At 38.4% G+C, this 17,116-nt stretch overlaps 1 protein-coding gene across 2 annotated transcripts in view; it reads right to left on the reverse strand.

Annotated features, from left to right (window-relative positions):
- Nucleotides 1-9,276, reverse strand: part of enc1 (ectodermal-neural cortex 1 (with BTB domain)) — an 11,240-nt gene extending 1,964 nt beyond the window's left edge. Inside the window, exons 1-2 of one of the 2 annotated variants that reach the window (XM_015399341.1) lie at nt 9,151-9,276; nt 1,841-3,656 (exon numbers count right to left, since the gene is read on the reverse strand). In XM_015399341.1, the coding sequence (XP_015254827.1) occupies nt 1,875-3,650 (1,776 nt within the window). In that variant the 5' untranslated portion in view covers nt 3,651-3,656; nt 9,151-9,276 and the 3' untranslated portion in view covers nt 1,841-1,874. Of the gene's footprint in view, nt 1-1,840; nt 3,657-8,968 lie in introns of both variants that reach the window. The other variant, XM_015399340.1, reaches the window with a different exon arrangement.
- Nucleotides 9,277-17,116: the final 7,840 nt, after the last annotated feature.

A 17,116-nucleotide genomic window follows, 5' to 3' on the forward strand; every position in this document is an offset into this window, starting at 1 on the left:
TTCATCCAAAACTTTATGGAACACATTAATTAACTGAAAAATGTTGCATAGTATGCCTTTAAACAGAGCCAGAGAAACTTCAGGGGGTTTTAGCACTTTTCATAATTCTCATAAAAGTTACTTTGATGCAAAATTTTAGAGGTGTTGAAATTGTAGCTATACATTTGACTGGTTGAACCAGCTTATGTCTACTTACACCTACAGTAACAATATGTTAGTATATACTAAGTAGCATGGAAATGTAAAGTAGTGCATATATGAAAAAAACAGCAGCTCTTAATTTTCATTTATATATTAATCCAAACAGAATAAGCCAAATGAATATTGACGAGCGTTGATTTAATTAATTCAGCTTTTATTCTGCAATACAATTAAATTAGTAGAGCACTGATATTTTCCTTGATTTCATTATTCCATCTGTTCCCACTGCAGATTTGTAAGACAAATGTAAAAAAGAAGAAACTCTCTCACAGTTCGTTATTGTTCTCCTGGGAAAAATCTAAGAGCACTTCTTTTTTTTTTTCCTTTCTCTCTCAGCTACAATCTCCTTCTGTGAGGTCCCAACATACTTCCCTTTTCCTTTCATTCCTAAACACTCAGCCTTCTTTTCCATTCCTCACATTTCCTCTATTCACTCTGTTCAGTGAGGGGACTCTGTCAGTTGCCATGACATGAAGGCGCACCAAAAAAAAAAAAGAAGAAAGAAGTTTTACTTTAAATTAGAAGCAGGATCTGTCACTTATCAGGGCACTGTGTTGCTCTGCTTTAAAGATACTTTAAATCACCCATCTCATCTGTCCGTTTAAGAGATGAGTCACTCAAAATAAGTGGGGATAATGAGTGCAAGAAAATATTTCATCTAAGAAGCGAAGGAACTTCACAATGTCAGAGCAGCATAGCTGTTCTAAGTCGTCTCCTAACATTATCAGAGGGGAGTCACGCAGAGTTAGAAGCTTGAGGAGTCTCTCTACTTTGTTCTTTTTTATTCTCAGGAGTCGGGGCCTGACAGGCATTGAAAAAAAAAGTAATAAAAAAAATTGCTTGCACAGCTACTTAATGTGTGGGGGCATTGGTCTGGGAATTGTGCAAAGAGAAAGATGAAAACTGTGAGCTTGCTACCCATGCTCCACATACGTCTGGCCTGCTTATCATCAGAGCAGGAGTGCTGGGTTAGAATGAGGTCATTAAGACAGAAGATGAAATGCTAAATCTAAGGAGTAACATGACTATTATCAAGGATGATGTGTGTGCGTACGGGCTGCCAAGGATGGGTTTCATGCTGGAAAGTTCTCTAGCTCCCCCTCCTCCTTTCCCCTGCTGGCTTTCCTCTCAGTCACCTCTTCTTGTAACTGATGATAAATGGCTTCCGACACTGTGTGAGACGCAAGCAACCCCCCTTCTCTTTTCCAATGACCACAGCCCCATCAAAGGTTGAGCGTGTGTGTGGGGAAGGGTCTCGGGGATGTGTGGTTAAGCTAATTGGCTCCTTTTTCTTAGAGATTCTCCCATAGAAGATGCAAAGGGATCCTACTCTCTTTCAGTTACCCTTTCTGTCCTTTTCAAAATAGTCATTTGCCCCGTCGTAATAAAGCCCAGAAGCATTTAAGAGATCCATCTACCCTACCCTTGATCTTCTTTTGCTGAGAAGACCCCGATTTTTCTCACTGTGGAATCAGATCTAAACTGCTCGCATTAACTCTAGGTTTGGAAGCAGAATTGAAAGGTCCTCGTTTGTTGGATTTTTTTGTTTGATTCTATTAGTTAAGCTTAAAGATTGCGTCAGAAACCTAAATCCGAACCCAATTGGTTAAAATGTATAGGTTTAAGAAATGGATCTTACCTAATAGGGAGGGTAGAGGCGAACAGTTCAGGATTCAAGCTGGTAGATGCTTCCAGGTGCTGACAAAGGCGGTAGGAATGAGCGAATATGGAACAGTAGTTATGCTGTTCCATGCATCGAGCGTGGGGTCGTAGCAGTCCAGAGTTTTACACCGCTGCGTACCAAAGTACCCACCCACCACATACAGTTTGTTTCCTGATGCCACAGCCTGACAGCTCATCCGCTTGGCTGTCACATCCCCAACTTTAGTCCACTGGTAGTTCTCACTACTGAACTTGTAAGCTGAGCAGGCTGAGAATTCAGTATCCCCGCCCATGACAAATATTTGGTTCCCCAGCACGGCAGCGGCCGTGTAACGCCAGGGCTGCGGGCAGGATGCCGGCACAGTCCATCGGTTCTCTTGTGGATCATAGCACTGCACCTTGGGCAGTTTGTCGTGGGTGACGCTGGTTCCTCCGAAGGCAAACAGCTTGAGCTTCACGCTGACCACTGCTGCATTGCTCACACCTTCTCTGAGAGGTGCTACCATGGTCCACTTGTTTGCCACCGGGTCAAATTGTTCCACTTGTTTGAGTGACACCGATGGGGAGGCTGGCAGACAGCCTGTTGCGGCAGTGTGTCCACCTACAACATAGAGGCAGTGTTTCAGCTCTGCAGAGCCATGGCCAAACCTGGCGATGAGCATGGGTGCCGCTTTTGACCATTCCTCGTGAACAGTGTCATAGACCCACACGTCTTTGGAAACGCCATTCTCTGATCCTCGCCCCCCTGTGATGTACACCTTACAGCCTATGGCACAGGCACTGAATTCCTTTCTAGGACTAGGTATGTCAGCCTTCGGGATTATCTCTTTGGCTTTCTGGTCCACCAGGTACAATTTATCACACATGAATGTCTGCCCCCCAAGAAGAAAGAGGGCATGGCTGGTTTTTCTGGGTCGAGCACAGGGACTGTTTACAACGCCATCATTCTGGAGAATCTTCAGCTTACAGCGAATAGCTTCATCTACCAGTTCCTTGCTCTTTGCCTGTGCATTAATCAGCTCTTCTGTTGAAACATTCTCCATGAGAAAGATGGCGGGCAGTAAGGCAAGACGGACTGTCCTCAGAAGCTCTGGGAGGTAGCAGTGCCTCTTTTCTAGGTCGTAGTTGATCCAGTTAAGCGCAGCTTCATAAACCAGTCTCTCGTCTTCCGTCTCCAACTCCTCGTGTGACAAAAGCTGCACTACCATATCTTTGGGCAATTGGAGAAAGTCCTCTGTCTTGCAAATGGCGGGGAAGTTGCTTAGACACATGCCCCAGGAGAGCTCTGACAGCTTTGTACACTGGTGGGCGTCAGACAGCAATAGCATGCCAAGACAGTTGGACGGATGAAGATTTCTCTCCAGGAATTCGGCGCAGGCATCGCGGATGTCCTGAAACTCCAACATGTCCCCAGCCTCCAGTAGTGACTCTGCATTCTCCTCGTTGATCACCACGCGGGATGAGTACGCGTAATCAAGCAGCAGCTCCAAAACCTCCGGATGGATCGAGTCTCGGAAGTCGACCTCGCTGGCCTGGCTCTCCCTCAGGCCGCCACTGAACATGGCCTCAAAGTAGCGGCTGCATGCGGCCAGCACTGCCCGGTGGCAGGGGAAGGAGCGGCTGCCTGCATGAAGGAGGACGTCTGTAAAAAGCCTCTGCTGCCGTAGAGAGTTAAGGTGCATGAGAACACTGTCAGCATAGGAGGATTTGTGAAAAAGGTAGATATTCATGGAGCCGGTGCTGGCTCTGGATTTTCTGTTCTCATGGACGCACACTGACATTTTCATTGAATCCTGGAAAGAGATGAGAAAGAAAAGGCTTTAATTATTCCATCATATTTAAAATCTTAAAGAACCAAACATTTCAAACCTTTTAAATGCATTTAATTTATATTATATATAAACTTAAATAATACTAGTTGAATAAATATTAATTACAATCGTCATCAAATAATTAAAAATCCATAAAGTAAATGTTTTTTTGTTTTTAGAAACATGCTTTTAGTAGTTAGTCATAAAATGCAGACTATTTCAATAGTAAAGTAGGGCTAATGTGCCTAGCAAGTTTTATTTAAAAAAAAAGGAAGTTGCATTGATCCTACACAATGAGATTAATGTGCAAATATGATTTGTTTGGTATTATATCCATAAAAGCATAATTATATATAGAGAAAAAGAGATCATAAAGCAAAAAAACAAATGGTTGATGTGTGAATCTTGTATGTAGTATGCCCTTCTGAAGCAATCTCTCTTTGAGCTTCTAAATACGGAAATTCTTTTAAAAAATACATCTATTATAAAATCTGCCTTAGGACCCTAATGAGCATTTATAAGGCCAAAAGTTTCACAAAATATTCCAAACTCCCTTCCAAAGCGAAGTTGTTCTAGCTTGTTGTTTCCTTACAGGCATCCAGCAGCTGCAGACTGAGGTCAGCTCCTAACCTTCAAGTTACCGGGAATTCCAAGGATTCCAAACATTGAAGGCAAAAGGCTCTTGCAAACATCCATAAAACCTTCTCCAAACACCTGCCAGGCATCTCTCCCTCTGCCTCCCAGTTTTATGTTAAGCCGACTCAAAATGGGAATGCCCTGTCAACCTTTTTAAAATACTATTTTACTGCTCAAATATATATTTTTTAAACACTGTAAGGCATAAAGATGCTTCACTTTTTATTATATTAACAAGGCTACTTGTTCTGGTTTTATATTTAGTACAAAACTAAAGCCTTTTTTTCATGAAAGTATTTACATATTAGCTACTTTGATTTATTACATCATTTAATTACAGATGTAGTCTAGCATGAATAGACTCATGGTAACACCCTTTTAAAAGGTAATAAACAGCACATATCTCAGCTCCAGTTTTTTTTTCCCATTTAGCTAAATAGCTTGAAAAAAATGCAAGGAGCAATTCTACCATCTTAAAACAACTGTGATATCAACAAACGTATAAAAGTTAAAGCCATTTAATAAGCCATTAAACAAACTTGGTAGGTACAAACCGATGCATAGTTAGTTATAAAAAAGAAAAGCTCAGCAGCAAATGGCTCTAATGTAAACGTCATGAAACAACCAAAATCTCTAAGGTGCAAAACAACCATTTCACACTTGCTCTAACTTCCATATCAATGCAGTTTTTTGCACCATTTTTTATTCCTCACACACTGTTTAAATTTGATCACTGCTGCACTTTAACAAACGTAAATGTCATGAGAGCTGTACAAAACGAAATTCCGTTTTGTATACACTGTGTATACAAACGGACAACAAAAAGCTATCTAAGTCTAATTCTAAGTTAATGGCCGTATACAAGGTAACTCTCTCCATATGGATGCAGGAACAGGATTGCTATAGGTCCTACACCCAACTTTACTCTGACTAGACAAACTTTAAAAGTTGGTTCTTAGTGTATGTTTCATGCAGGAGGATCATTGGTGGCGTACCATGTTTCACCTCCATTTGCCTAGTAAATAACCAATCTATCGTGTAAAAACAGGAAACAGGAAGAGATTTCAAATGAACATAAAACAGCTTCTGCATAAACATAGACAATGTTTTTGGTTACAATCCACTGGACTTGGTTTCGAGGTTTGAAGACGTTTCGCTTCCCCTCCAGGCTTTCTCAATTCAAATAGCATCCTTGGGGGGAAGCGAAACCTCTTCAAACCTTGGAAACCAAGTCCAGTGGATTGTTTTTAAACTTTTACAGAATGACTGTGACCTGGATGACTGAGAATCTTCATCAGCATGGTAAATATCAGCTGTAATTTTGGATCCTCTATGACAAGCAGTCAGCTTCTATGATCAGCTAATGTTGATTTATAATAAGACACCAAGAAACTTGCATAGTGCATGTATGATATTTTACAGTTTATAACCTTTCTGCAGATTCTCACTTGCAAATCCTGAATGATCCCTTTAAGTTCTGTCAGAGGGCAGATGTCTTTAGGGGGTGAAGGGTTTCATATCCACATTAGATTTGAGTTCAAAAGACCCAGTTTGAGAGGCGAGGGGACAGTTTGGATTTCCATAGGTTGCATCATGTGCTTAAGAATCCTGAGAATGTAGTTTTGTGAAAAGGGAAATGAAGTGTGAAGCCCGTAGGTACAAATGCAAGATTTGTGATGAGCGCTGTCACTTCTACCTTTGGCTTTGAATCGCTTTGAACTCGAACTTTGATGTTCATGACGCACAAAGAAGTAATTCTCAGCGTTTGGCCGCAAGCGTTCTTCTTAAGCCGCAGTTCACCACTTTCTTTATATTCATCTCTTTACTCTTTTCTTAAATGGTCTTTATATGAGCACAGATGTTTTGGATCGCAGTCTTGCATCGGCTTCACATACTTGCTTCAGGGTTTTCAACTGACTGATTTACCTAACAAACCTTTGGTTTCATGCTAACCTCAAATGACTTGCGATACAGTCAGCAAAACCAAACTAGGGAGCTTTCCAAACAACCTGTTAAACCGACTCGCTTTTGGCTGTGTGGGAGGTGGTAAGTGTGTGTGTTTCTGTGTGTGTGGGCAAAAAGCATCCATCTCAACCATGCAAGGTTTCTCACAGTGAGCACCAGCATTATTTGTCAGCAGTTTATGAAACATAAAACCAACTGCTAACTTCGCTCAACAGGCTTTATTGCATTCCAGCAGAGACATGACCAGGCACACGTCATCCCCTGGAATCAGCTATGATGAGAATATCCGTCCCTGGTCTCTCACCTGAAAGTGTCACCTCCAACAAATGCACACACCACACATCTGCTTTTCTAATTGAAATTTGTAAGTAGCTCGATTTAAGTGAACCTAATAAGGCTGGAACCTAATTAGTGAGGCTCTGCTTATGCTATCAATTAGAATTTTAATAAGTAAAACCATCTATAGTTCATGTCAGAGGCATAGAGGCAGGCAACTGGGGATGACTTCAGGGACACAGCTGCAGCTTACATAATGAAGTAAATAGTGAATTAATGATGGTTCTGTTTGTAGGAAAGGTGGATGAAACAATATGGAAATTTTCAGTCATTCTAATATTGATTACTTTACATCTTTTTCCAGTTTTCTTTTCATATATATATATGCTGCTCGGAGTCAACATGTTGCCTCGGTAGCTTTTTTGAAGGCACATTTTTTCTTATTTTTAGTCCAGATGCAAACGTTAATTGTTGTTTTGGACAGTTTACGTTGTTTTTTTCTTTGTTTTTTTGTAGCTTTGTCTTGTTTGCCCTTGGGTTATTTGGGTTATTTTGTGCTTTTTAATACTCTGCTTTAAAAAGTGTCCCAAAACCTGGAAGTTTGGAGTTTTCTAAGGTAATTTGATTTATTCCTAAATCTTTTTATCATCCTTTTTTATCCATTTTGGAAATCTTTGTGGTACTTTTTTTTTTTTTAGCACATTAATTTAATCTTATACTTCTCTCAGATAATTTTACATTATTGTGTCTCATTTAGACACTATTCAATTTTATCCTATCCGCTCTTTGATGCTTGCTCATTCAGCACCCTTCGGTCTTCTAGTATATGAAGCAGAAATCATAGAAACTCTCACCACTAATAAACTCGAACAGACACAGAAAAAATATCTAAATGTCAGCATCATGGCATTCCGACTAAATAACCTTTATCTTCAGCATCCATGTTTTCATTTCGACTGTAATTTTCTCTGGGAACTGACCTCATCATGGTTTGACATAATGACACTATAACATCTTGATAATGACAAAGCGTAACAAAGCCTAACAGCTAACAATCGGATCTAATGTCCAAATGTCTATTTGAATGAAATAATCTAAAATTTGAGACATTTTATATTCATAGAATATCCAGACATTCTTTCAAACAATCTGCTGACCAAACATTGCCTTGCAAACATATTGATATGCACAAAGTTACATACAACAGACGTTAAACACTTGTTTATAACCCTAAAAACAATATCCCCCCTGTAAAGCAAGGTGGAAGTGGTATGCTGTGAGGATGCTTTTTCAGCAGAGATAGGGAAAACAGTCAGAGTTGATAGGGTTAAACTAAGAAGGGCTCCATAAAATGAAAACATATTGTTAAACCAGGACATATTGTTATCAAATAACAACTTCATCACGTAAAAGCTTGTTAAAGTGCATAAAAGTTTGGTTCCTGAACAAATATGAGGACGTTTTTAATGCATACTGTGAGATAGACTATATTATAATCTTCACTCTATAAAGATAATTTAGAGAATCACCTTGACTGCATGACTGGACCCTTTCTGAATCATCTATTCTGCGTGCCTTTACCAAACTTCAGAAAAGGTTCCAGAATCGTTTAACCATGATCTAAATGTGAGTATTTTCTGCTTTTATTCTTTCAAGACTCCCAGGAGGGGATTATTTTCCAGACAAACCAAGCATGACAAGACTCTAAAATGCATTATTTTAAATTAAAAAAATACCAGGGACCCCCAAAATCTACACATTTCCAAAATCTAGGATATAAAAATACAATGTAAGTAGTCATGATGGGCTATAAGGGATGAGATGAGATTGAAATGCCATCCTCATCATGTTCTAAAGAAACCAGATCCAACAGATGCACAACCAGACTATATGCACCATGCAGAAAAAAAAAAAAAAAAAAGAAAATACTAGAATGGGAAAAGAAAAAAAAAAGGTTCTGGCTGCAGTCTGGTAGAAATCATTGCCAGGTGCTCACAGTCGAGCATGGACGCAGGAAGAGAGATGGATGGGAGGGAGACCACTTCAAAAGTAAACACCAGGCTTATGTGGACTTAGCTCCGAGCATCTGCCGAGAGAGACGCACAACAAAGACCGCAGACTTGCAGCAGCAGCAGCAGCAGGGAACGATGTAAAAAAACCCAAACAGATTCAGATCCATTCAAGCTGCTGGCTTTACATTTTAACCAAACATCCATCTAACAATGACAAGGAAGCATGCAACGACCTTAAACAGGCAGAAATTCTAAAGGAACAAAACGGGAAATGCAAAATGTAAACAATAAAAGCAAATATTGACATAAATAGAAATTGGGTTTTATTAGCCCGGTGTACTTAATAACCAGCCTGAAGAAGGAAAAAAAATACTAAAATAAAAAAGTGCAGATTTATAGAAATACCTCTTTGGGTGAAAGCAGGAGTTCAGTCGTACCCGAAGGGTCGCGCGAGCATGCCACTCGTGAAAGAGCCACGATGAAAGCCTTTGCGCCCACGGAGTGGATGAAAACTCTTTTGTTATTTCCGAGAACTGGTTCGCAGGGATAAACTCTCTGGCACTGAGGACTACAGCGGAGGGACTCACCGTAGGTCTGGTTGAATGCAGGAACTCGGTGAATAATAAGAGAGGAGCAGTTTGGAGGCGTTCCTCTCCTCCAGCTCCCTGCTCCACTCCTCTCTCCTCTCCGTCGCTCCTCCGCCTGCGCTCACTCAGATCAATGGGTGTGTTTACAGCTCGGTAACAGCGAATCTATGGCTAAACATTTTACAATCTAATACCAGGAACGCGTCTGTTCCTACCAGAAACAAGAAGGCCACCCCCGACATAAGACTATAATACAATCAATTAAAGAAAGCAGCTGTTAGAGTACATTTGAATGTAACCATCAGCCCAGTCTTTCATTATTGTAGATAGATACGACCTTTAACCTACAATAGCAGCTTTCCTATTGGTCTGTTTGATTTGTTATTACTGGACTTTGGATCCTAGCCACATTTTTTTATCACCCTTGTATACAAGGGAGATAAAAAAAAAAGCAACAAAAATAAATACATATAACAAAATACTTATAAGTATTATGTTATAATGTATTTATTTCGTTGCTATTTAAAAGTATCAGTTATTTGAAATAACAATCTTTTCTATTTAAAGTTGTTTTAATTTGAGTATTGTATTGATTTTTGAGTCTTAAAGGTATAGTGGAGGTTTTTTGCGAATTTTTGAAAAGACCCGCCCTACGGAAGAAGATATGGGGCAATGAAAAAATAAAAAAAAAGTTAACTGATTTTTAAATATTATTTCGGTTTAATATGCAAAAAAAATAGAATTCTGACTTTTTTCTCAGAATTCTGACTTTAATCTCTGAATTCTGACTTTTTTCTCAGAATTCTGACTTTAATCTCTAAATTCTGACTTTGATCTCAGAATTCTGACTTTAATCTCTGAATTCTGATTTTTTTTCTCAGAATTCTGACTTTAATCTCAGAATTCTGACTTTGATCTCAGAATTCTGACTTTAATCTCAGAATTCTGACTTTGATCTCAGAATTCTGACTTTAATCTCTGAATTCTGACTTTTTTCTCAGAATTCTGACTTTNCAGAATTCTGACTTTGATCTCAGAATTCTGACTTTAATCTCTGAATTCTGACTTTAATCTCTGAATTCTGACTTTTTTCTCAGAATTCTGACTTTAATCTCAGAATTCTGACTTTGATCTCAGAATTCTGACTTTAATCTCTGAATTCTGACTTTGATCTCAGAATTCTGACTTTAATCTCAGAATTTTGACTTTTTTTCTCAGAATTTGACTTTCAGAATTCTAAGAAAAAAGTCAGAATTCTGAGATTGGTCAGAATTCTGACTTCTTTCTCATATTATACCGAAATAACGTTTAAAAATCAGTTAACTTTTTTGTTTTTTTTCAGTGGCCCTCCTCTTCCATACCACCCTGTCCACTTCGGAGAGAAACAAATGAACATGCATAACCCCGTACACTCTCTTGGGAGGGATGGCCTATTAAGCACACAAGCCCATTTAAAAATTGCTGTTTGCCTCGGTTATACAAGCTTACTTTCCAAAATAAGATTTGCAATTTTTCCACCATGTCAGACTCACCAATGGTAAGTGAAAATGGTGATGAGCATGTAGCACGGCCTTACGTAAACATATCACCAGAATGATTGACAATTAGTAAAACCATTAATTTTGATGATCCACCCGAAAAAGAACATCCTCCACTATAACTTTAAGTATGAATCCAGTTTTTCCTTGGCTGTGTGTGACTGGTCTATAGAAGTCAACATGATTGACTGATCAGTCCCAAAATGAGGGGTCCTCTCCTGGAAGCTTACAGTGTCAAATCAACATATTCTCATTATCAGTTCATATGAAATCGTACGAAAAGTTATGCACACTATTTCGTACGTTTTGGAGTTTTTTTCATCAAAAAAACCAGATCAGTGCGCATGCGGTGGCAGACAGAAAAAAAAAAGCAGATCCGCGGACGGACGTAAAACTGGGAAAAACAGTGCAATAATCACTTATTGATGTCTTTAACTACGTTGCTTGCTGTTTTATATCTCAGGGTTAGGGCTAATTGTAATTTATATTCTATGTTCTTGAATTGTGCGTAAGATGCGCATGCACATACGACGAAAAAAACGTCCAAAACGTACGAAATTACGGTGCATAACTTTTCGTACGATTTCATATGAACTCATAATGAGAATACACTGGTCAAATTGAGGTAGTAACATCAAACCAAATAATCTAACATGAAAGCTGTCCTGTAACAGAATGAATGTATCATTTAGATTTTTGGTTGCATTCAATGTTAATGTCTGTTTTTTAATCATAATTTGTGTATTTTTGTAAAACTAAGCTCCGACAGCTGGATGCATTTATATTGATTATCAATTATATACAAACCTTTTTAATATAAAATATCTTTTATTCTTCATTTTATATTTATTGAATATTTTCACCAAGTGAATAGCAATTACATACCTTGCACGAAATAAAAAATTAAAATTTGCAACAATGTTATTATTAGTAGTTGAAAGTTTTAATATACCCATACCTGTTTTTTTTTTTTTTTATGTTTAGACTTTTTAGAAACATCTGCATTGCATTTATCCATACACTAATTATTTCTTGTTGTGGATTTCAGATTGCATTCTTCATTGACAATCAATACTTTATTTGGCTAAAATTCAAATTTACCTTGGAGAACTTTTACCATTCATCTGCATTAGAACAGTAAATATTTGTAAATGCATGCTTACTGCATAAAATACACATTGTTAACACATGCAGGATCATTTAACTATCACAGGAGTAGACAACTCTTTTGTTCATAGTTCTATATCTCAACTTAGATATCAGGTTAAAGACAGCACAAAAAGTTCATAAATTTACTCTGACAAGAACCCCTTCCTTTATGATCTATTAGATCCCAAACACATGTCTGCATTGTCATACCTGCATTTTATAACTGACTTTTCTGTTGTTGATTGCACTCTGAAGGTCTACAATAGCATTATCGGTTGAAAGAATTGCATTAAAAAGTACAGCAAAAGCTAAATAACTATTTCTATTTTAAAGAAAATGTGTACTTTGAAATGTTTCTCAGTTGATTATTATGGAGAAATGAAGAGCTGTCTACTTTTTAATACTCAAAACTTTGCTGTTATAATTTGATAGCAGATATATCTCAATTAGGGGCTTCTGGTCATAAGTTTTTTTTTAAACACTCGAGTGATGATAATGTTTTTAGATATCATAAAGGTTATATTGTGGATACCAGGAGTTTCATTATTATCTGAAATGCTAATTACATTTTTTCCCCCTCATAAGCTGCTTTGTAGTAAATGTTACAATAGCTTGCCATACTAGAGAGACTGGGAGGGGGATCAGCTTCCCTGTCTCAGCGCAGGAAACGAAAAGGGACAAAAGAGAGGAGGGGGCGGGGGTCACATGCATAGAGATGTGGATGGGGAGGTTGCTGCATAAAAAGAGCAAAAACTAATCAACGGAGTCACTTGTTATGGGGGTATTCCATCCAAAGTTAACAGAAATTCAAAATAAAAACGCCAGTTTCTGTGAAACACTAAAATATTAAAAGAAAAATATGCAGCATCTAATTGCTCTTACTAAAAAGGAGAATTTTTGTTTTACAAGTTTCTTTGATGGTTTTATTTTATACAGACTTAAGCTTAAATAAATGTCAACAGTGCATTGTGCTTCGCCGCCTATATGGCAAATAAACTTAGTCTTGCATTCTTGCCATATTTATTTACTTAAACATGCTTCTGCCATTTTTTTGCCGTTTAGAGGATGTGGCATTTAAATATTTGTCTCTCTACTATAGCCTGCCTAATATATTGCTTGTTACTTATGTTTTTTTCAAGTTTTTCATGTAGTTAGTGAAGGATGTTGGTGCAGAGGTAGGCCTACTTGTAATCATGACCTCTTATAAGTTTGTCTTTTTTTTTTTAATCAAACATTTTTAAAAGCTTCATTAATCCTTATGAATTCCTGAAATTCTGCTATGGCTATTGAAATTTGGAGAACCACCCCAAAATTATTCATGGTTTCCATCTGGCCTGCTGTTTTCAAAGCTTTCTGGTGGCACCCCTGGGTTTTGGGGGTTGGATGACCCCCCGGCAGCGGGTCACGAGATTAACCTTTTATTGTCAGCTCTACCTCTTTAGGCCTTTATCAGATTTGTAAGCACTGGGGCACTCTTTAGAAACAATTATTCTTTGGTGAACTAAGGCTTTAAATCAGGGCAGAAAAAAAAAACCAAAAACCTCCATATATGTTTCAATAAACTGCGTTTGTCAAAAATCACTTTAAATCACATTTCTTCTTTCGCAGAAATTCCTCTTATACTGTCTGTAGGGTATTAGTTTGAAGTTACTTGTAATTAAAATATCATTAATAGTGAATGTGTTACCATTGTTTTGTATTTTCTAAAATAACATAAATCTATGTTAAGTCCTCAGTAGATTATAGATCGCAGACACGAAAAAACATTGTTGTCCTCACTAACTATGGGGACATTTTTTCAGCACTACAATATATAGATGACTCTGAGCACAAAGTTCAATCCTATAGGATTATAAAAACATTATGGTTTCATGGTTGGAAACAGAAGGTACAATTTTATCCCTTTACTCGTCTGAGTCATGTCTGTGGTCCTCACTGGCTGTGACCAAAGTCTTCACCGGGGCCCTTAAGGCAGTTATGTCCCTATTTTGTTCATTTTTTTCTGCACTGAGCTTGTGATGTGGTCATCACAGGGTTGTTAGAAACTCATACTGGGTTTTCCCTATAATATGAATTAAATAACGAGTCAGACATCATCAGGGGGACCCTGGAAGACAGTGCTGTAAACAACCATTTCCAACCGACCAACAGACCCAAGGAAAACATTAAGTCCTGATTTTACATGTGGGAAGAAGGACACCTAGTGGACAGAAAAAAAATCCTCTTATACTCACCTTATTATTATTATTTTTTTCTATTTTCTACTGTTCATAGGTAATGCTGGAGAAAAAAAGAAAAGTGGTAGTTCATTTGTATAACATTTATGCATTAAGGTGCATAATATAAAAATGATTGAAAATTGGCATTTACTACCAAAGTAATGTGCTCAAGAGCTGCAAAGCTGCATCTCTTCTCCAGTATACCCTAATCTAACAGTTGCATTCCAGATTATAGCTCTCAAGGACTGGACTTGGGCACCTCTGATCAAGAGGCTTGTATCAAAAAGATCTTAAAAGGATCTACTGATCACAGTAATATTCTAAGTAGGAGGGTTTCCTTGTCTTACCCACAGGTTGATAAAATCAACACATTAAGAATCAAAAAGGATGCAAGATGTTTTTTTTCAAGCAGAGAAGAGAGAGATTACCCTGAACAAGTTTTGCAGGAAGTATCATGCTATAGGGAGGCTTTTCAACAGTTGACAGAAGTTGTTTTGCTGCAAAACTCTTGAGAGCGTTGCAGTTTAAACTTAGAGCTGCAGTGGTATGGTTTAGAAAGTTTGTTTATTATTTGGAATGGCTTAGTTAAAGTAAATCCCAAGATCTTACCATAGAATAAAAAAAAAACTTGCTACAGTGATGATTTGTAATAATAATTTTTGAAGGATAGGGAAAAATAATAACATAATTCTCTAAATGTGTAAAGCTTCTCGATTTGTCATTGTAAATGATGTAGTTGTGATTGCAACGAAAGGCGGTTCTTCAAAGACACATGGGTGTTAAATCCAAACAGTTTTTAGATTTTCTGTATATTTTGAAAACGTCTACTCCATTTCACCTGGCCACTATGCTCTGATTTGAATTCCTTTATAATACAAAATCATTTAAAACCGGGGTCACCGCAGGCACCAAGGGGCCCATGGAGACCACATGGGGTGCCGTCAGGGTTGTGAAAACCACATAACTCCCCAGTAGGTTAAGTTTGAAATTTTATTTTATGCTGTTGTTCTTCAATTAGAATCATTTATAGAGCATTAAAGCATTTATAGAGATTTCAAAACGGCAATATCTAAAAGAAAATAAGAAAGAAGAAGGTCTTTTTGCATGTAGTTTGCATGTTCTCCCTGTGCATGCATGGGTTCTCTCCGGGTACTCTGGCTTCCTTCTACAGTCCAAATACATGACTGTAAGGTTAACTGGCTTCTCTTAATTGTCCTTAGGTGCATGGCTGTGGGAAGTGGCGAGAGAGGGTGATTAAAAAAATACAGCAACGGTTTACCATGGTTGAAATCAAGTTAAGGTGAAATTAATCAAATTAAAACACGGCTGAGAAGGAGTACAGTATGCGTAGTCATAGGCAGTAGTCTGAGCCGCGGTAAAAGAGGCCATCAAGATGTCGGCGACGGAAAGTGCTTACGTCATGACGACCAAGCCCTATTAAAAATACTTTGCACAATTTATAACTTTATTATTAATATTTTGGGAAATGATTTTGACTTTTTTGATTTACTATTTTGTGTATTTGGATTATAAATTAATTAAAATGAATGCCTAATCAGCACAAGTTCATGGAAGTTACATTGTCATGGCAACATCAAGTAAGCTAGAGGGCGGTATCCTGCTTGCGGCAGCAGACTAGTACATTTACATAGACTAATTAAAGAAACAAGAAGGAAATATGGCACAGAAACGCATTTCGGATTGGTCCGCTCATGAGAGAATTTATCTCTATGACCTCAGAGCAAACCTCAACATTTGACACCTGTAACCAGGCAGGGGACCCTGCCTGTAGCTCATAGTAAAAGCATGGTGCCGCCACACACTTTCATATCTATTTGTTCAGTTTAAAGTAGCCATGGTGTTTCAGATTGTTATTTTGGTCTAGTCTTCTTTATGTGGAAAACTGTTCAATAATGTTTAAATAGAAGAATAATATAATTATTTCCTTGTGGTTTACATAAAAGGATTTTGGACATAATAGTCACGGGTGACATATACACATTGACATGGGTTAATGCAAGCTGACCAAATCTACATTGTTATAGTGTTATTGTGAGGTTTAATTAATAGCGCATATATTCACCTGAGAACTGATGTCTGTGTCATGGTCTGCCTTGATAGCTCACCTTAATTATTCATTTCACTCATCTGCCTAACCCTGCCCAGTCTCTAATTATCATCCACCTGCGTCTGTTCCTTTATATGCGGTTCAGCCCAGCTATCGGGGCCAGATCATTGTTTACTTTCTATTTGTTTCCTGTTTGATGTCTTTAGGTTCTGTTTTCATTAGTTTTAGTTAGTCCAAGCTTCTTGTCCCTGTTTCAGTGAGGATATTATTCTCAAGCCAGTGTCCTCAGTATAGGGGACACTCTGGGTGGCTCAGGGCCGCATCTTGTTGGCATTGTATCGCCTGAACCTGCCTATAATTGAGAAATTGGACTGAACTGTTAAACCGGGTAAGTGAATCCCTTGGATAATTATCTCCTATCAGATTATCTTGGTCACTTACCTGTGTTTTTCCCTCCAGAGAGTCAGTGATTGGGCGGTTCCCCGCCTGCCTCCTGCCGCAGGTACACATCAGCGCCTCGCCTCTGTTCTGTCCATCTATGGTTTTGTTTTAATAAACATTTTGAACTTTCCTGACTGTCTCCTCTTGTATACTGGGTCCATGTGTCCCGTTTCTTGACAGTCTGTGTTTTATAGACCTTGGTTGCGTGCACTGAAGTGTATATCAAAACAAAGAAGTGAATCTCACTCTATTTACTTATTTATTTATAGGTCTTTTGTCCAAAAATAACAAAAATGTTCACAGAACCCCCTGTTCAAAGTAGGCCTAGTTCTAGCGGCCCTACTTAGGTGTGAGTGTGTGTGTGTTAACAGTTGTTTGTCCTCTTTGTCTCTGTGTTGCCCTGCCATAGATTGGCAACCCGTCCAGGGTGTACCCCACCTCTCACCCATTGACAGCTGAAGATAGGCACCAGCATCTCTGGGGACCCCAGCAGGGATAAGCGTGATGGATGGATGGATGGATGGATGGATGGATGGATGGATGGATGGATG

This window comes from Cyprinodon variegatus, unplaced genomic scaffold (genome assembly GCF_000732505.1).
Source record: "Cyprinodon variegatus isolate N-32 unplaced genomic scaffold, C_variegatus-1.0 Scaffold1004, whole genome shotgun sequence".
Taxonomy (NCBI): Eukaryota; Metazoa; Chordata; class Actinopteri; order Cyprinodontiformes; family Cyprinodontidae; genus Cyprinodon; species Cyprinodon variegatus.